General features: G+C 53.2%; 1 protein-coding gene across 2 annotated transcripts; it reads right to left on the bottom strand.

Annotated features, from left to right (window-relative positions):
* Positions 1–195: 195 nt before the first annotated feature.
* On the bottom strand, positions 196–20,451 carry TMEM143 (transmembrane protein 143). 2 transcript variants are annotated; one of them, XM_090259302.1, is made up of 8 exons: positions 20,370–20,451; positions 19,760–20,000; positions 18,703–18,807; positions 9,792–9,986; positions 8,712–8,842; positions 7,241–7,520; positions 1,866–2,055; positions 196–1,241 (listed from the first exon to the last, which is right to left on the bottom strand). In XM_090259302.1, the coding sequence occupies exons 1-8, from the start codon at positions 20,390–20,392 to the stop codon at positions 1,033–1,035; spliced, it is 1,374 nt and encodes a 457-aa protein (XP_090115428.1). In that variant the 5' UTR covers positions 20,393–20,451; the 3' UTR covers positions 196–1,032. The 2 variants fall into 2 exon arrangements, with proteins under 2 accessions (XP_090115428.1, XP_090115427.1); XM_090259301.1 differs by lacking the exon at positions 20,370–20,451 and having other exon boundaries at positions 19,760–20,035.
* Between the last annotated feature and the right edge of the window lie 121 nt (positions 20,452–20,572).

Below are 20,572 nucleotides of genomic sequence, written 5' to 3'. Positions count from 1 at the left end.
GGAATTAGGTCCTCTCTGCAATCCTCTTCTGTGATTCACAACCAGTCTATTTCACAGACTACAAGTCCAGTCTCCCTCGAGGATTACAGCTTTCTCTGCCTGGAACCCACCCAAAAGCATTCCCGCAAGACCCAGTCTCCTTCCCAGAAATCTGATCCCTTTTTTCTTTCTGACCTCTGCAAACTATACTACTCATCCAGATTATTAAACATGATTTATTCTTTTGGGAGAGGGCAAAATTGATAGATCAATAAATATTGCACAGGCCACTGGTGGAGGGAAGGTCCAGACCGAGGTAGTTTCTATAGAAAGGGTAAGAAACCTGGGCAGAGAAGGCACCTGAGGTTGTTGGGCCCGAATGGAAGTTCATCTTGGGGTGAGGATGATTCCTCCTGGCCCGCAGTTCCTGCTGGCACAAGGCCCCCAACTCCTCCAGCCTAGGACGAGCTGATCTGCAGTTGACCAGATGGCCTGCCTTATAAGTAGGGGCAATTGATAAACAGGTTCCCTTTAGGAATTCCGATTGGTTGCTTCTATGCAGCGACAACTGGCTGCCCCAAGTTGAGAGTGCCCAGAAGCTGTCACTGGGAGTTTGACTCATTGGCTGTGTGGGCTGGGGCTCTGCCTTGGTGAACATGATGGGCAGTTTGCCCGCAGCAGGCTAATAAGACAAGGATATATAGCCTCGGGAGGGCACGGCCCAGCAACTGCGCCAGGTGGTTGGTAGTGCTGAACCCGGCGATTGGCTGACGCTCGCTCCTCAGCCGAACCGGCGGGGGTGGGACTCGGAGATGGAACAGCAGCAGAACCAAAAAGCTTTGACGGGCTGTCCACCAGAAGGGGTAGGGCTAGCAAATGCAGGCTGTCTTGACTGGGGGCTTTGTCTTACGAATAAAGTGCAACATGACTGCCTGTCATTGGAATTGGGGAGCTGCAAATCGCAGCAGCTGTGATCGACAGCTGGTCGTGGAGGAGGCGGGGCTTAGTTTCTAACCAGGTGGCTGGGCCGGGCTGGGCAGAGAGAGGTTTCTGTCAAGGGTTGTCACTGCTGGGCGCGGCCAGGGGGGAAGTGATTGTAGCCAGCGAGACTAGTTTGGGGAAACCCGGGGGCGGGCACATCCCGATGGTGGAAGTTAGGGCTTGCAGGTGGCCCAGAGCCCGAGTTCCGTTGAAGGTCACCTCACAGCCTGACTGAGCCAGGAGCCAATTCTCCACCTCCGACTGGAGCCACTGGGAGGTCTCTGCAGGAGGAGAGGCAGGCGCTGTGAGGACGATGGAGGGCCTGGGTTTAGGAGAAGCTCATGGGTATACTGAGGCTAGGAGAGTGGGACAAGGCCTGGAAGGCTCGGCTCTGGGGCTCTCATGTGGGGCTCTCAAGTTCGAAAGGGGACCACCTGGGGCTTACATAGTGAAGGGACAAGAGTCTCTTGTAGGGAAAGTGTGGGCTCCTATTGGAAGGAGTAAGCCCCAAGCGGGGTGCAGAGGCGGGCATGCCAAACAGGTGTCTGATCAAGTGCCCCACTGAGGCTGAGGTCAGGAAATGGAGGCCACCCAGGGAGGGGAAAAAAAAAACACGTCCATCAAGATCGTAAGCTGGATTCAGGGGTCCCATCTGCTGAGGGCTGGGGTCACCTCGAAATAGATCAGGTTCACCATTGGGAGCAAGGAGTAGGGGGCGGGCATCGTGGGGACGATGTCTCCTGGGACAGGGGAGACTCAACCCTGCAATGACAGTGTGGACTCTGCTTCAGGTGGGGGGCCTGGGAGGAGCCCGGCAAAGACGGATGGGGCGGGGCCACAAAGGGGCGGGGCGGGGCCTCCCGGCACCGTGGGGAGGAGGGGCGTGTCCCAGGGTAGGGTCCTACCTTCGGGCGGGCCGCCTGCCCCGCCCGGCCGCCGGGCCAGGAAGCTGTGCGCCAGCAGAGCCTCCTTGGCGTGCTCGTCCTGCGCTCGCAGGGCCAGGGCGCTGAGCAGCTCGGAGTTGTTGGACGTGCTGCGGTAGTAGAGCATGTGCGCCAGCTCCAGCGCCTGCACGCTGCGCTGCTGCCCGAACATCTGCAGGTGGGACGGCTGCAGCTCGGCCACCCGGGAGGGGCAGGGCCGCGCTCGGGCCCCATACACACACCCCCGCTGCCCTCACACCGGTAGGGGTCGCGGACTCCCGGACCCTCCCCAGACCTCTTCGCCTCAGGTCCCCGGGACTTGCGCCCGGCTATTTGTATTTTTAATCCACCCGCTCTCGCGCCAGTGACTCCGAGGCTGTTAATATCTTGCAGCCTTTGGCTATTAATGAATTTGTTCAAGGATTTGCAATCGATACAAGCTTTGGCCTTGGAATTTTTTGTTACAATTATTTTTTTAAGTCCTCATCTTTAAGACACATACTACTAAAGTATTTGCAGATATGTCTAGGGTTTGCTTCAAAATAAGTAGCGAGAGAGCGGGGGTCTTCAGGTGAAATGCGATTGACTATTGCTAATTGTGGACGCTGGATGCTGGCTACATGGGAACTCATCATACCATTCGATTTGTGCATTTTTAAAAACTTTTCCATAATAAAAAAAAGGTTTAAAATAATAAATTGTAAAGAGAAGTGCTGCCCTGGCTCAAGTGGCTCAGTGTATTGAGTGCCAGCCTGCAGACCAAAAGGTCGCTGGTTCGATCCCCAGTCAGGGTACAAATCTGGGTTGCAGGCCAGGTCCCCAGCTGGGGTTATACAAGAGGCAACCAGTCAATGTTTCCCTCTTTCTCCTTCCTTCCCCTCTGTGCTAAAAGACAACAAGGGTCAGGGCCGGGGCCCCATCCTTGGTATCCCTAGGGAGGGGAATGAGAGCCCACCCATGCCCTCCCCCCAGTCTTCCCTTCATCCACAAAATAAGCTCAAAGCCGGTGGGCCCTGCAGCCTCAGGCCTGGAAGCGAGTCCCAACTCTGCCCCCTACCGGCTGTGCACCGGCAGCTATGACCTAAGCCCTTGGGTAGCGCTGTGAAATGAGGCAGATGACAGGAAGTGCTCAGGGAGTCAATAAACCGTTCATGAAGGCCTTGGCACAGAGCCTTAGCCCTAAAAAGCATCTAAACATTAGCTACCACTGAATATTCATCCACACCAGGCTGGAAGCTCGGGCTGGGGGCTGCCTTTTAAATACAAGTATTCTCCCCGACAGAGTGCTGCCCGTCTTACACAGAGACCAAGGTGGATAAAATGCCTCAAGTCAACGCATCCCTGAAAAACCGTGGACTTGGCCTGCATGGTACCGATGACACGGCTGTGTGCAGACTGTGCTCTCTTTTTATGAGCCCAGCACAGTCGCTTTATGTCCCTGCATTGGAACGAATCGCCATTCCTCTAGCTGAAGGCGAGATGCGGGAATTGTGTGTGTCAGGGACCGTCTGGTATGAAAATACATTGGGCTCTGTGTCGGTTTCTGCCAAGCTGATGGTGTTGAATTCTCACAGATTAAATGAGCAGGTCATGCCACTCTATGGCACACAGATGAGATCAGACCTCTCCGTGGAGAGGGCTCACCACCTGCCACCCACATGTCCCTTCAACATTCACCACGGCCCACACTGAGTGCAGGGTCTCCCCTCCCCTAACCCCTAGCCCACTGCTCCCTCCTGCCCTGGGGGCCATATCTGGGGCAACCACCCCATCTACCCAGTCACAGGCCAACCCCCGGCACTATCCTCCCTGCCTCATACACACCAGCCTGTCTGTCAGTCCCCAGCCTGGTCCCCTCCTCTCCAGCCTGCCTCATGCATTGCTCCAGCCTCTTCCCTGACCTCAGTCTCCTGTTCCAGTCCGTCCCTGCACAGCCCCAGAGGGGACCCTGCTCATCCCCTGCTCAGAGCACCTCCCATGGCTCCCTGGTGCCCTCAGAGAGTCCCAGCTCCTTGGCCTGGCCCCCGAGGATTTCCCCCAGTCCCCTCTCACCCCTTCCTTCTGAACGCAGCCCATGCTGAAGAAACCAGTGGACCCTGAACGTGGCCCTGAGCACACCTTGCTCTCAGGCCTCTGGGCCTTGGAATGATCCAAGCCAACTCTTAGAAAACACTGCCTCATTGTCAAGGTTCAGGTTGGACATCGTTTCCCACGGATGAGCAGCTGTATCCTTGGGTTCCTGAAGTGCCCCCTGCAATGACCTCTGTACGGCACGTGTGACCCGTACCACTTCCTCCAGAGCAAGACCAGCCCTGGTGTGTCCCTGGGGCACCCCTGGGCCTGCTCTGTGCTGGGTGAGGAGACCCACAGTGAACCAGGGTAGGGCGGGTGCCCACAGAAGCACCATCCCAGTCTGTGAAGTCTACTTTCTGCCTGTGAGCGGAAGGTAACGGGTGAGCAGGGCTGGACTGCCCAGTAAGGGGGAAAGGACATTTGTGTAGGAGGAACAGCATGTGCAAAGGGAAGGAAGGAAAGCAGCGGGAAGAGACGCTACCACTATACTCTGGTAGAGCTGAAGCACAGAACTGTGTCACATGAAGCTGGGGACACAGGGTCTCTGATGCTAGGTTGAGACATGGGAGCAGGACCAACCTTGGGCCATCAGGATGGCCTGGAGGGGACCAACTAGGAGGCTGGAAAGAGCGTCTGGGCTGGGGCTGGAACAGAGGAGAGGAGATGGCACAGAGATTCGGGGAGCAGGAACGACAGGCTGGGGACTGACGGATTTGGAGGCAGGGTGAGGACAACTTCCAGGGGTCTCGCCAGTGAGCAGTGGGAGAACCAGGAGGAGGAGCGGGTTGGGGAAGATGCCGCGCTGCGCCCAGGCTGCTGCTGCTCCAGGCTGAGCACAGAGCACAGATCTAGGAGACAGAGGCAAGCTGCCTGGGGGAACCATGGACGCGGATGAGCCCTCGGAGGGCAAGGAAAGGGGCATGTGTCCTGCAGACAACTGGCCTCTCAGGAATCTGATCTGAGCTCTGTCTCAAGGTGGGAACTCCAGAGAAGAAGGTAACAGGACAGAAGCCCCTTTCTCAGGCCCTCTTTCCCAGAGCTGGCTGGACCCCACAAAGCACGACTGACTCTTGTTTCATGAGCCTCTATCCTCAGGACTAGAAAATTACTGGAAGCACCCTAAAGGCGCAGTGGCTCCAGGAACTTAATGAAACAGGCCATGCCAAACCGCAAGGGCCGGACCCTGCACCCAAAGGTACCATCAAAACAAGCTGCAGCCCACACAGCTCCCCTGGCCCTGGCGCGGAGCTCAGTTGGTTAGAGCATCGTCCTGATACACTAAGATTGCAGGTTTGATCCCCAGTCAGGGCACATACATGACCAACTGAAACACCTTGCTCTAAAACTACCCCGATCATTTAATAAAAGCTCAAAGCCCCTGCATTTTGTTGCTGCTGTATCTCTCCACACCAAGCCCCTCTCCCCTCTGGGAGAGTGAATAAAAACTTCACTCTGTGCCCTGGCTGGTGTGTCTCAGTGGATTGAGCACCAGCCTGTGAACCAAAGGGTCTCTTGTTTGATTCCCAGTCGGAGCACATGCCTGGGTTGCGGGCCAGGTCCTCAGTTGGGGGCGTGCAAGAGGCAACCACACAAGAGGCAGCCACACATTGATGTTTCTCTCCCTCTCTTCCTCCCTTCTCCTCTCTCTAAAAATAAATAAATAAAATCTTTAAAAAAAAAATCAACCCTTCCATGGCTCCCACTGCCCTGAAGATAAAGCCCAGGGTCCCTACCTTGACATGCAAGGCCCTTGCCACCACTCTGGGGCCTCACTTTACCCTGCACACTGGACCCCAGCCCCGTGGGTCCCCCCAAGCCGTGCTCGCCCGGCCCCTCCTCCACCAGGCTCCGTCCTCCCTCCTCCCTGTTCAAAGCTTTCCTCAATCCTGCCTGACCCCTGGCCCTAGGGATTGCTCTCTGCGCCCTTCCCCAGCCCTTCCCCCTCTCAGCCAGCACAGCCTGGCTGTTATCTGCAGAATTTATCACCAGTCTTCCCAACAGCCCATTGGGATGGCTGAAAACAGCTTGAAAACCAATGAACCGGCGAGTGAACGATGGAGTACAACAGACGCCTCGCGTCAGTCCACGCTCCCCGGGCCAGTGCCAACCCTGGGGAGAATCAGTACCAGGCAGCCCCTCCGGGCAACTCAGCACGGAGACAGGGCACACGGCTCGGCCAGCAAAGCACAGGCTGGGTGTCAGCCCCCACCCGCCCCCTCGCCATGAATCCTGAGATGGTGAACAACCTTCGCAACTGCAGGAGGCCGCCCTGCACTCACATGTGGTAGAATCAAGAAGGGAGCAGGTTAAAAATAGTTTCCCGGGCCCCAGTCCCAAAGTTTCCAATTCAGTTGATTTGGGCTAGAGCCCGGGAGACTGCATTTATAAAACAGCTCCCCTGGCCTGGCTGGGTAGCTCAGCTGGTTAGAGTGTCGTCCTGATACACCAAGGTTGCAGGTTCGATCCCTGGTCAGGGCACACACAAGAATCAACCAATGAGTGCATCAATAAGTGGAACAACAACAAAAACAGCTCCCCCAGTGATAATGACACCAGCCAGGATGGGGAAGCCCACACTCAGAGGGCACAACAGCCCAGGTGGTAATAATAATAATGGCAATAGCTAACTCTCCTATAGTACCTTCTGTACTAAGTGTCAGGCTCTGTTCTAAGCACCGTACGTATTAATTAACTGAATCCCCACAACAACCCTATGAGTCATGTCCTATTGACATCCCCACTTTGCCGATGCCGGAGCCGAGGCACTGAGAGGTTAAGCAGCTTACTTGAGGTCACGCAGCTACAGGACGGTAGAGCTCGATTCAAACCCAGGCAGTCTGGTTCATCCTGCACCTGGTCGCTGAGCACCTCTCAGAGCAGGCACTCAGTGAGTAGCTGTGAACACAAATGTACCCCTTCCCACACGCAGGCACTGCGCCCCGTGCTTTTCATGGATTCGCTCATGTAATCTTCGAGACAAACCTATGAGGCGGTCTCACGACTATCCCCATTGCCCAGGTGAGAAAAGTGAAGCACAGAGAGATCAAGACACCTGCCCAAGGCTGCGCTGAGTAAATAAGGTAGAGAAGGAAGGAAGGAACGAAGGAGGGAAGGTGGGTGAGGAAATAAAGGGAGGGAAGCGAGGAAGAAAGGTGAGGAAATGAAGAGAGGGAAGGAAGGAGGGCGAGAAGGAAGGAAGGGAATGCGGGGGGCAGGAAGGACAAAGGAAAGGAAACCAGGGAAGGCACAAGCAGGAACCCAGCAGGTGAGGGTGGCCTGCTTACCTTGGAGGCCCGCAGGCCCATGAAGGCAGCAAAGAACAGCAGCAGCAGGGACGTGCCCACCTTGAGGTCCGTGAGCACCACCATGCCCACGTTGACGAACACCGCCACGCCCGAGACCACCAGCGTGAGATTGAGCAGCGCGCGCTGCAGGGTGGGCGTGCGCACCTTCAGCTCGGGCAGCAGCTGCTCCAGGCCCTCCAACGGCGTGTCCTTGAAGCTCTTCAGCACCAGGTGCCCCCGCTTCGTTCGGGCCGCTAGTACCACCCGCTTAAAGTATCTCCTGACGAATAGAGACCGAGAGCCAGGGTGGTCGGGACCGCCCGGGGAGCCCCCTCCAACCCCAGGACCCTCTCTCTCTGGCTTTGCGGGCACACAGTCATTTTACCAGCTACTCAACAATGGCGGGAGGAAAGGCAGCTATAACCTAAGTGCCCAGCATCAGGGGATCGGTTATATAACCCAGTCCCCTATTGCTGGGCACGTGGAGTGCGTCTGAGTTTATGTACTTGGCAAAAGGAGAGCTGAATGAAATTCTTTGGTTTAGTTAATTTTCAAATTCAAATTCTGCATGTATTTCAGAGTGTCTGCTGGGCGCCAGGGAGTGCTACAAAGCTCTGGAGAAAAAACACAATGAATCAGCCGCTGCCTTTGCGGGGCCTGGAGTGCCGCGTGAGAGACAGATAATTAAACACACGCTGCAAGTATAAATATCGCCTTGGAAGAGAGGCCTGAAAGTGGAATTACTGGTTTAAGGACTAAAAGAGGTTCTTTGTCTTTGGTTTTGTTTCTTTCTTTTTTTTTTTTTTTTGATTCATGACCATATTTGATAAACTGATTTCCAGAAAGACTGCGTAACTGACAGGCCCCCTGGCTGACTGTGAGATCTGGCTTCCCTGACCCAACTCTGTATTTGAAGATCCTGTTAAAAATATGATGTTTGGCCCTGGCTGGTGTGGCTCAGTGGGCTGGGCATCGTCCCACAAACCAAAAGGCTGCCTGTTTGATTCCTGGTCAGCGCACAGGCCCGGGTTGTGGGTTCGGTGCCCGGTTGGGGGCGTGTGAGAGGCACCCAATCGATGTTTCCCTCTCTCACATCAATGTTCCTCTCCCTCTCTTTGTCCCTCCCTTTCTCTCTCTCTAAATTAAAAAAAAAAAAAAAAAGTTGTTTTAAAATTATGTTCATCAGAATCCTGGCTGCGCCGCTGTTTCAGAATGTGACCTTTCCTCTCTGAGCCCAGTTTCCTTCGTTTGGAAAATGGGACAAGTGTCCCTACCCCGCCTCTTCCCCTGGGAATTGTAGTTCTGACTTTCCCTTGGGGAGAGAAAGCAGCATTTGGATGATGCATCCCTCCCCACTTTCTCGACTTCCCACCCAGGCCCCAGACACCCACACCCAGACATTGACCTGTCAGTCCCCTCTTGACTAACCTTGCTCCCTCTCGCTGCAGCTGGGGAACAAGGGCCGCCTCACCTCTCTGCAGGGGACGACTTGAGAAAGAAGTAACGCCTGGAGCCCACGCTGGACTTACGAGGCATCTGTCCGACTCTCTGGCCCAGGGCCCAGAACTGCATGTAGATATACTGATCCAAATTGATTGTCACCTGCCACGGGGGACAAGGGAAGCAGAGGCAGCTGAGCATGGGCCGGAGTGTGAGGGCAAGAGACTGGAATACGATGATCTTTCCCCCCAGTGATGTCGCCCCCTCTCCCAGGCTTGTCAGTGCCCTGGGTTGGGGCAGGGTGCCCGCGTGCGGGGGCTCAGGTTGTACACTGCACAGGTGCACACCGTCCCAGGAGGCGCCTTCACACACTAGTCAGCGCGCCCACATTTCCTTGACTCTAAGATGCCACTGATTTTAAGCTACTCCATTATTTTATAAAGCAACTAACGGAGAAAATATATTGCCAATTAAACTATATCACACCACCACTTATAAGTCACATTCCAATTTCAGAGACAATAAAATATGACTTTCGAAAAAAGTACTTCTTAAAAATCACAAAAATGTGGATAGAAATTTGGAAGAGTTTAGTATTTTTATTATAATTTTGGTGAGCATTTTGTGCCCTGGCTGGTGTGGCTCAGTGGACTGAGAGCAGACCTGCAACTGAAAGATGGCCAGTTCGATTCCCAGTCAGGGCACACGCCTGGGTTGCAGGCCAGGTCCTCGGTTAGGGGCGCATGGGAGGCAACTGATAGATGTTTCTCCCACACACTGATGTTTCTCTCCCTCTCTATCTCCCTCCTTTCCTCTCTCTCTCAAAAGAAATAAAATATTTTTTTAAATGAGCAATTTGTGTTACTTATTATTACAATTTCCTGGAAGATGGCAACAAAATCTTTACTTCTGAGAAGATCCATATCTTATGATAGTTTTCCAACAGACAGCAGTGAAGTGACCTGAAAAAAAGTTGTCTTTTTCTAACTCACTGAATGTGCCACATGTCCTGCGTTCAGGACGACAACTCCCAGCAACCTGTGCCTCCCAAAGGCCCCACCCCTGCCCAAGGCCTCCTGGCAGTGTTGGTTCTGCTCTAGAAGACAGGTACCTGGACCTCGTCCTGAGGGTGGTGGACCACCAGAGCGTAGGCCAGGGCGTCCTCAGAGAGCGGGGAGAAGTTGGCCTGGGCCAGCAGGGGCTCTAGCGCCAGAAGCACCTCCTGCTCATTGGACAGACGCTGGGGATCCGTTAGCGAAGGCTGGTCAAGGGTCTCCCTGTCGGGGTTGATGGGGTCATATAAGGCCTGAGGAGAGAGTCAGAGAGAAGAAAAACAGGCTAGGTTAGAACATGAAGGGGTCACAGGCAAACTTCAGAGTGTTCCTGGCCCCATCCCATAAATGATGGGGTTCCCCCGAGTTTGCCTCTGGCCTGGGCCCCTCTTCCCTTCTTTCTCCCCAAGCTTGCTCTAAGTGGCCTCGCCATTCCCATGCTCTTACACAGCCCACTACCCTCTTTTTAAAAAGACTTTAGGTATTTGTTTTAGAGAAAAGAGACAGGAAAGTGAAAGAGAGGGAGAGAAACATCGATCAGTTGCCTCTTACACACCCCCAGCTGGGGACCTGGCCCACAACCCGGGCATGTGCCCTGACCAGGAAATCAAACCAGTGACCTTTGGGTTTGCAGGATGACGGCCAACCCACTGAGCCACACCGGTCAGGGCTAATCACCCTCTCCTGCAGATAACTACCTGCTCACATCTCCAGCCCGGGCCTCTCCTCCAAGTTCCGGACCTAACACCCAGTTGCAGTGCATGGGCATTCACTCTCCTGCTCTCCGACAGGATGGGAGTAAAGGCGGACACTGACTGCTCCAGAGAGACTCATTTCCCAGCATCCCTTGAGGCCGGCTGTGGCCAGGAGACCCTGGTTTCATCCACGGACCATGAGTAGAAGTGATGCGTGTACCGTACCTTCCCCCTCACTTCTTGGCCCCTTAGACCTTCCACTCTTTCCTTGTTCTGCCAGCGTAGGACACTCTTCTACCCAGGACCCAGTTTTGACCACACACACGTAAAGACAATGCCCTATGAGAAGGCAGGGCAACAAGATGGAGGGACCCTGGGCCCCAGCGTAATCTCATGTGGAACAGGGCAGCCTACGCACCCTGGCCCACTTGCCACAGGGCTGTTAAGTGGGAGAGAAATAATCCTCCATCTCTTTTAAACCATCTGATTGTGGGGTCTGCTTGTTACAGCCGCTTAAGCCTCTATAGGAACTAATACAAACTCCCTACTTGACATGTATTTTTTTTAATGAGATATTTCGTATTTTGTAATTCCTCACCCGAAGATATGTTTTATTTAGTTTTTTGTTTTTCTTTCTTTCTTTCTTTCTTTCTTTCTTTCTTTCTTTCTTTTTCTTTTTAGAGGTAAACATCAATGTAAAAGGGAAATATTGATCAGTTGCCTCTTATATGTGCCTCAACTGGGGATCAAACCTGCAACCTAGGTATGTGCCCTGACTGGGCATCAAACCCGCAGCCTCTTGGTACATGGTACACGGGACAACGCTCCAACCAACTGAGCCACCCAACCAGGGCTTGATATTTCTTTTAGGATGTCACAGTCACCTCAAATCCAACAAGCCAAGCCCACAGATCACACTCCCACCCCCAACCGTCCTACGAAACCACCATTCTGCATTTCCTGTCTCTGACTAGTTCCCCTCAGCCATCCCTGGCTTCTCCCGAGTGCCAGACCCTTAGATTCAATGAGCTCTTCGACCTCCCCACCTGGATGCCTAATGGCACCGAGCATCTAACGCGGCCCAAGGAGAAGGCTTCATTTCCCCACAGCCCACACGCCCGTCTTCTCTTTTCAGGAAATGGCACCACCATCCACTCAGAGGCTCTGATCAGAAACCGTGGAGGCATCTGGATTCCTTTCTTGTCATCACCCCCATATCCAGCCCTTTAGCGAGTTCACTGGCTGAGCCTCCAAATTGCTCTTGACCCCCTCTTCCCTTCCATTTCACGGCTGCCTTCCTCTGCAAGCCGCCTTCGCACTGGGGCTTCTGCTCTGCCTGCTTCTCCTCGCACCACTTCCAAACCGCTGTCTACCAGGCTGTGCCAAAGAGCTTACTTAGATTATAAACAGCTCCCCGTTGCATTTGGAATAAAGTCCAGAATCCTTCCATGGCCTCCAAGTCCCCATAGAACTAGCCTCTGCCTTGCTCACCTCCTCTTATTCATCCGCCCCCCCCCCCCCTAAAATGGTTGAATGAATGAGTGAGCTTCCAGGTGCCTAGCCTATTTTGCTCAAGGAGGGATTGAGTTTCAGGATGACGCATGACTGTCCCAGACCAAAAAGCAAGCCTCCAAGGGACGTCACCCCTCCATAAAACAAGTCCCTCAACCCACCCTTTGAGTGTCTCTCAGGAGAGGGAGCCTTAAGGCACAACCTGGTTGGGCCTGGTGTGACTTTGAATTAGTGGAAGGAAAGAGGAGGGTACTCCAAGTGAGGGGAACGGCCGAACGGCCGGGGCCAGAGTTTGGAGGGGGGAGGCCCAGGGCCTCAGAAACAACTAAGCAGGGAACCGGGTGACGCAGGGGATAGTCAAGCACAGCTAATCCTCCTGAACTAACTCCCAGGGTGGGGCGTGCCGCCGAGGACAGGACCTGAGGCCAAAGCGAAGGCCTGCGACAGCAGGCCCCACAGGCCACATCGATGCTCCTGTAGTGACCTTGAGAAATTCCATTCCCAGGGCCGAGCTGCAGTGGGAATGAGGGAATCTCAGAGCCAGAGGAGGGAGAAATCTGCATTCATCAAACGTCCTCCGCGAGCCAGATTCTTTTCTGGGAATTTCATATCCACCAGGGCTTCGAGCCAGAAACCTGGATGTCGCAGGTGACCCCGGCTGCTCCCTCCCCTCATACAATAAATACCTCCCACCTCGACTCCATTTCCACACAGCTCGCCACTTCACCCAGCCCTCTCCTCCCCGTCCACACCACCATCGCTTCCTCTGGCCTGGCTGAGTCCGACAGGCTTCTCAATGGTCTCCCCCAACCCCCTCGGCGCGTCCCACCCCTGCTAATCTGTTCCCTACACAGCAGCCGGGGAGAGCTCATGGAACGAGAACAATAATAGTAATAAAGGAGAAAGGCGCACATTTCTGCAGTACTTACTACATGTCAGGCACTGTGTGAAGCATGTTATATACGTTCTCACAACATGAGAATGTTACTTTCATTAGCCTCGTTTACAGATGTGGAAGCTGCAGCACAGAGAGGTTAAGTAACTGACCGAGCTCACAGAGCCGGGAAGTGGCATATCAGCAATTATACGTCCAACTATGTCCAAACCCCTCCAAGGCTCCCACCACCCTCAGGAAGGACCATGCTCTGCACTACGGCCCGCAAGCCCTCCCACGGCCAGCCACAGGGACTTTGCACATGCTGTTGGGAAGACTCTCCCTAACCACCCCTCCCCCACCCGCCTCTTTCCCCTTCCACTACTGAATTCCTACTCCTCCATCATATTCCAGCTCCCTTATGATTCTCGGGAAGCCTAGGCTGAGCAGGGCCATCTGTGTGGCCGGTGGGGTGTGTATTACACAGAGGTGCCAGATCTAAGAGGCATCATTGGCGATGCTGGAGACCTGTACATTTGTCATAACAGTCACCCTTCCAGGTGGAAATGCAGGGTACAGAGCAGCACCAGCCAACAGAACACCCTGCAGTGATGGGGACACCTGGACCTGCACTGCCCATTAGGCTGCTAGGGGTCACAGGTGGCTACTGAGCATTTGAAATGTGCTGAACGCAACTGAGGAACAGAATTTTAAAATCTTACTTAACTTCAATTATTCCAAATCTAACAGCCACACATGCATAGGGACTACGCTATTAGACAGCCCCTGGCCAGGGAAAGGGGAGCCTTTTTCTAATCTGCACACAGACTCTAGTACAGAAACCAAAGTCAGCTTTGTTAGCTGCTCGCGTGGTCCATGCCCTTCAAGTGGACAATCTGAACTTATCCATTCACTGGGAAAGAGCATCAGATCCACGACTGTTCCCACCACCTGACTTCAGCTCCCTGGGGGCAGGGGGCAGGCTCCAGCTGGCTCCTCAATGAAGCCCAGAACCTGGCACAGGGCCTTGCACAAACATCTGCTGAAAGAATGAAAAATGTCCCTGGATCTGTGTGTCCATTGTTACCTTTATTTATTTATTTATTTATTTAGCGGGGAAGAGAAAGCAAAAGAGAGGAAGAGAAACACCAACGTGTGGTTGCCTCTCATGTGCCCCCAACTGGGGACTCGCCCACAACCCAGGCATGTGCCCTGACTGGGAATCGAACCAGCAATTCCTTAGTTCGCAGGCCGGTGATCAATCCACTGAGCCACACTGGCCAGGGCATGTTGCCATCTTCTATCCTCAAGCATTCCCTTGGGGACCTCAAATACCATATGTCTCCTAAGGACTCCCAGATTTGTCTCCAGTTAGGACGTCTTTCCTGAGCTCCAGACTCACACAGCCAAGAGCCTACTCAACACTTCCACACGGATAACCAACGGCCTCTCGATGCTTCCACATGAGCTCCCAACGGGCATCCTCTCAAATGCACTGTGCACGGTTCGTCCCGCACCTGCTCGTCCCACCATCCTCCCCAGCTCAAAAGATGCCAAGTCCATTCTTCTAGTTGCTCAGCCCCCAAGTCTGGGGTTACCAGAGACACCTCTCTTTCTCACACATTCAATTCATCAGCAAATCCTGATGGCACCACATTCAAAACAGATCCAGAATCTGACCACTTCTCAACCCCTGTCAGAGCCACCCATGTACCCTGGACTGGTGCAGTGCCCGCGGGGCAGGTCTCCCTGCTCCCATCCTCCATCCCCACCCTGCTGTTCCCCTCATGGTCACCAGAGGGCGCCTGCTGTAATCTAAATCCACTCATGTCCCTCCTTTGCTCAGAGCCAACGACTGGCTTCCACTTCGCTCAAAGTCCTCACCATGTCCCACAAGACCCTGCAGGAGCTGGCCCAACTGCCATCTCTGCCCCCAGCTCCAGCCCTGTCCCCGTTGCTCACTCAGTTCTAGCCCCACCAACCTCCCTGCTGTTCCTCTACACTCCTGCCACAGGGCCTTTGCACTTACTATTCCTGCAGCTTTCCACATGGCTCACTCTCACCTCCTTCAGGTCTCTGCTCAAATGCCAACCTCTCAGTGAGGCCTTCCCTGACCACCTACCTAAAGTTGCAAAACACCTCTGCTTTCTTTTTCTTATTAATTAGTTACAAGATTTAGGCAAAAATAAATAAAATAAAATACAGGACACCAAGTTATACTTGATTTTCAGGTTAATGTCAAATAATTTTTCAGTTTAAGTATGTCCCATGCAATATTTGAGGACTGTATTGCACGTGCATGGGGCATAATTATACTTAAAAAATTATTCATAGCTTATCTGAAATTCCAATTTAACTGGGTATAGAGGGTTGAATAGCGACCCCTAAAAATCCATGTTCTCTCAGAACCACAGAATATGATCTCATTTGGAAAGAGTCTTTGCAGGTATAATTAAAGAAAGGGTTGAGCCCTGGTTGGTGTGGCTCAGTGAATTGAGCACTGGCCTGTGAACCAAAGGGTTGCGGGTTCGATTCCCAGTCAGAGCACATGCCTGGGTTGCAGGCCAGGTCCCCAGTTGGGGGAATGTGAGAGGCAACCACACATCTATGTTTTTCTCCCTCTCTTCCCCTCTCTCTAAAAACAAATAAATAAAATCTTCAAAAAATTAAAAAGGCTTGAGGTAAGATCATACTGGATAAGGCGGGCCCTAAATCCAATGAGAGTGTCCTGATAAAAAGCAGAAAAGGACAAAGAGAGGCACAGAGAAGAAGGTGATGGGAAGATGGAGGTGGAGTGATGTGTTCACAAGCCAAGGAATGCCAAGGGTTGCCAGCAGCCACCAGAAGCTAATAGAGAGGTCTGAGACGATGGTGCCCTGAGAACCACCAGAAGAAACCAATTCTTCCCACAGTTTTTGGACTCCTGGACTCCGAGGGAATACATTTCTGTTGTTTTAAGCCACCCAGTTCATGGTAATTTGTTAGGGCAGCAGTAGCAAATGAGTATACAAAGCATCCCATACTTTACCTGGCAACCCTATCCCTAGCACTTAGCATCTCTTATATTTTCCTCCTTCACCTGGTTGAGGGTCTGTCTCCCTCACTGGAATATGACCTAATGAGGCAGACACACCCGTCTGTCAGGCTCACTGCTGTGCCCTGGGGCCTGGAACCGTTTTGGGACATAGCTGGTGCTCAATAAATATCTACTGAGCCAATTCAATGAGTGAATGAATCAGGGAAAGGAGGAGCAGAGAGGGGTCACCTGCCAAGGCCATCTGCATAACTGAGTGAACAACGCTAGCTTTTGAACCCAGGCAATTCATTGTTAGCATCGACTACCCAGTGTGGCCCAAGGCCCTGGGTAAACCAAGACACTTCTGTTAAGCACGATGCTCCAAAGATTTAGGAGGTTCCCTCCCAGAAGCCCATCCATGGCCAGTCTTTCATCTGAAATGTGCAGGGTTTGGACAACCCAGGTCTGCTGAGTTAACCCTTCACTGCACATAGCCACATCTTCCTACAGGTCCCGTCTTTGCCTGGAACAGCCCCTTCTTGCTGGGTGCTCACTCTGTGTTGGGTTCATTGACTCCTTCCCACGACACCTGGGGCAGAGCTTGGAGGCAGGCGGACAGGGGCCCCAATCCTGGTTCTGCTGCTTGTGAACTATGTAATCTGGGCCACTTCCTGGGCCTTATCGGGGCCTTGGTTTCTGTCTCTGCAAATGGGGCTGTTGGCAGCTAGCCTCTGGAGGGGCTGAAGACCGAGTAACTAGGGCAGCCACACAGGTGGCCAGCCAGGCCCAGTGAGCAACCGCCAATAAGAACCCTGGACAAAGCACGGGCGAGCTTCCCTGGCTGGTAATTCTCCACATGTGATGTGACATATCATTGGTGGGGAAATTAAGTGCTGTTTGTGTGACAACATTGGGAAAGGACAAGTGGCAGGTATCTCCTGAACTCTGCCACATCACCTTTTTCCTTTGCTCATTTTTCCATTATCCTTCCGCTGTAAAAACTATTACTGTGAGCATAACAGCTTTTTTGAGCTCTGGGAGTGCCTCTAGAAAACCAATGACTCTAGAAAAAGAAAATCAATGAATCTGAGAGTGGTCTTGGGGACCCTCAACACAGGCAGGACTCAGGGAGGAGAAGAAGGATGCTAAGAACTTATTTTCGGACACCACTCTCTCTTGGGGTTCCACTTCTCTCTCTGGCTGCTCCTTGTGCACACTCTTCCCCAGTTCCAGTTCTGCTCTCTGACCTCTAGGCTGGCGCACCACCGGGTTCAGCTAATTCCCCTCACAGTACCATTTAGTACCACCTAGATCCTCCCTGGGCTGCTTCTCAGCCCACACCCCTCCCTTGACCTCCAGTCCCTACATTCAAGTCCATATCTCTACCTGGCTGCCTGATAGGCAGCTCAAATTCCTAAGTCCAAAGCTGAGTTCTCAATCTTCCCTGCAGATCTGCCTCCCACCCCCGCCCCATCCTCCACATCTCAGGAAATGGCAGCTCCATCCTTCTGGGGGAGTGGGCCAGAGCCGCTGGAGACACCCCGGACTCCTTTTCCCCCCATCACCCTGCCCCCGCAGCCGAATGCTCATGCCTTCCAACCATTACCAGCGTCTGACCACTTTTCACCACTTTCACTGCTATTAGTCTTGTTGGAGCTGCCATTACCTCTCGCCTGGACAAATATAATAGACTCTTTTCTAGATTTCTCTGCCTCTGACAGTCTTTTCTCTACACAGCAGCCAGAAGGAGCCTGTGAACACCTAAATCAGCTCACGTCCCTCCTCTGCTCAGAGCCCTCCCATGGCTCCCAGCTCACAGAGAGTAAAAGCAAAGTCCTCACCACAGCCCACAAGGCCGGGCACAATGCACCCCCCCCCCATCTCTGCTCTTATCTTCTGCCCTCTCTCCCTTGCTTACTCCTACAGCCACAGTGGTACCTTTGTTGTTTCTCCAACACCCTAGGCTCTCTCTCACCTCAGGGCCTTTGCACCTGCTTTTCCTTCCGCCTGAAATGTCTTCCACAGCACATTCATCTGGCATGTTTCCTTTCTCTCTCTGTTTTCTTTTTCTTTTTTAAATATTTTATTTATTTATTTTTAGAGCGAGGGGAAGGGAGGCGAGAAAGAGAGGGAGAAAAACATCAGTGTGTGGTTGTCTCTCGCACGCCCCCAGTTGGGGACCTGGCCCACAACCCAGGCATGTGCCCTGACTGGGAATCAAACCGGCAACCCTTTGGTTCACAGGTCAGCACTCAGTCCACTAAACCACACCAGCCAGGGCCTCTCCTTCTTTTTTCTTAATCCTCACTGGAGAATATGTTTATTGACTTTAGAGAGAGAAGAAGGGAGAAAGAGAGAAACATCAACAGGAGAAACATCGATCTGTTGCCTCCCTTATGGACCCCAACGGGAATCAAACAGGAAAGCCAGGTATGAGCTCTGACAGGGAATCAAACCCACAACCTTTCGGTGCACAGGATGAAGCTCCAACCAACTAGGCCATACCCGACCAGGGCAGCACACTGCCTCTCTTCGCTCAGGTCTTAGCTTACTTGTCACCTCCTTATTGGAGAAGGCTTACCTGACCACCCTGTCTAAAACAGGCCCGTCTCATCCCTGTCTAATCTGCTTCAATCTCTGCTTCATTGTTTTTCATAGCACTTATCACTCCCCGGTATAATATTTCTCATTTATTTATTGTCTCCCAAACTGGAATGCCAGCTCCCTGAGGGTGTGGCTTCATCTGTCCTGTTCACTGCAGCATCCCCAGGGTTTAAAACAGGGCCAGGTTCCACGAAGGTGCTTGGAGAACTTCTGCTGAATGAATGGATAAGCAAACAAGCAGTATAGGGCAGGAGGGGCCCCATCCTCACCTGCAGCCGGGTCAGGATGTGATGGTAGTGGAACAAGGTGCAGAAGTCCACGTGGGCCGAGAACTCCTCCAAAGCCGCCTTCTCCGCAGGACTGGAGTGGAATTCCTGTCACCTCAGGAGGCAAAACTGCTCTTTAGGCCTCCTTCCCCTTCCTCACTGGGAGGAATTCCTGCCCTGACAGCCCATACAGACAGTCAGAGCTCTGAGCTTTTCAAAATGTTGTTTTGTTTCAGGGAGGGTGTCAATTTTATTGACCAGGAAACTGAGGTAGCCTGGTATAGTGGGAAACAGATTACTGAGAGAGCTAGGAGTTCAAGTTCTCACTTTGACACTGACTTGCCAACATTCACACAGTGGTTACTGTGCACCAGGTACTAGCTGCTCACACTTTCTCATCCTCCAGAGACGCAGAGGCCAATAGCAGTATAATCCCCATTTTTCAGAGGGGAAAATGAGGCTCAGGGAAGTCACCTGCTGAGAGCCACAATGTCTAGATAAAGAGAAACTGAGACTCCAGTGTAGGCCTGTCTGACTCCAGGGCACACATATTTAACTAATTATGCTTGTCACTTCCCTTCTTCTCTTCAATGCCCTCATTTATAAAATGGGGATGATGGTGGTAGCTCTATTATTGGGTGGTTCTGAGGGTTCAGTTAATACATGGAAAATGCTTAGTACAGTGCCATACATTAAGAGCATAATGTGATAATTATGGTTATAGCTTTGTAGGTATGATGATTATTATTAGGTAGTAGTAAGAGTAATGATGAGGATGATTACTATACCCATTTTACAGAGTGAAAAACCATGCCCCAGAAAGTGCTTGTTCAAGCCCCCAAGAACAAACTAGAGTCGGGAATCGCTGCTATATTTGCATCCCAGAGGTCTTCCCCTAACATGCCAACTCACTTCCCGCCCACTTGGGACTGCAAGGGGAATGGGAACTACAACTCCCAGGAGGGGCCAAGGCAGCCCTCTATAGAGTGGCAAACGCTGCCGCCGCAAGGCCTGCCGGGAATCGTAGGCCCCAGGCTCTTGGACCCGGGACGGGCGGTACCTGTATCAGGAGGCGGAGCAGCTGCTCCCTGGAGAATGGGATGAACCGCTCGCGGTACTGCTGCGTCCAGTCGCGGGGCTCGGTGGGGTTCCACATCTTGCGGTACTCCCCCATTTTGGCCGCCAGCGAGGACAAGGCCCGAGCGGGCCCGAGGAACGCGGGCAAAAGCGTCCATCCTCGGACCCGGGATCCCCAGACCCCCCGGGTCACGTGCAGCATGGCCAGCCTCTGTCCCCGGAGCCTAAACGAGGGAAATGAGTAGGGGTCAAAGGACATCTGGAGGAAAAGCGTCCTCTCCACCCCCCAGTCTCAACCTTCAGGAGCTGTGCCTACCCCAGGGGGGGCGCAGAGTCCATCTGCCCGCCTCGTAGCCCTTCTCGTCGTGCCCCCCCAACACTACTCGGTTGACCTGGGTCATAGGGAAGGGTCAGGGGTCTTAGGTCCTAGGGCGTTTTGAGGGCCCAGACACCCTGTAGTGAGTGGTACACTGGTTTCTGCGGGATCTAGGCGATGAGGTGGGTCTTAGGAGCATAGGAAAAGCTTGGAAAGGCTACATAGAGGGTGCAGGGCCGCCCTCCCCTGGCCATGCAATCCCCCTCCCTACCCTCACCTTAGCCAACGCAGGACTGTCATTGAGCCTCCTGCGCATGTGCAGGAGGGAGTCCTGGGCCCCCGAGGTTCGGCTTCAGCCAACAGTAGGACGCATGCGCAAAACGGGATCGCTGATCGCTCTCTCTCTCACTTGCCGTCTTTACTGCGCTCGCGCAATTTGCCTGCCTCTCTCCACTACAGGCCTTGTTTGGGAGCGCAGCG

The sequence above is a fragment of the Furipterus horrens genome, unplaced genomic scaffold, assembly GCF_987537825.1.
Source record: "Furipterus horrens unplaced genomic scaffold, mFurHor1.1.pri manual_scaffold_13, whole genome shotgun sequence".
Taxonomy (NCBI): domain Eukaryota; kingdom Metazoa; phylum Chordata; class Mammalia; order Chiroptera; family Furipteridae; genus Furipterus; species Furipterus horrens.
This window is presented reverse-complemented; position numbering and strand designations above follow the sequence as displayed.

Coding starts and splice junctions, on each gene's coding strand:
- TMEM143 (XM_090259301.1), bottom strand. CDS start 20,035: ATGTCCTTTGACCCCTACTCATTTCCCTCGTTTAGGCTCCGGGGACAG. Junction 9,987..18,702: donor ACATCCTGACCCGGCTGCAG/GTGAGGATGGGG, acceptor CTCTCTCCTCAG/GCCTTATATGACCCCATCAA. Junction 1,242..1,865: donor GGCAGGCGGCCCGCCCGAAG/GTAGGACCCTAC, acceptor CTCCTCCTGCAG/AGACCTCCCAGTGGCTCCAG.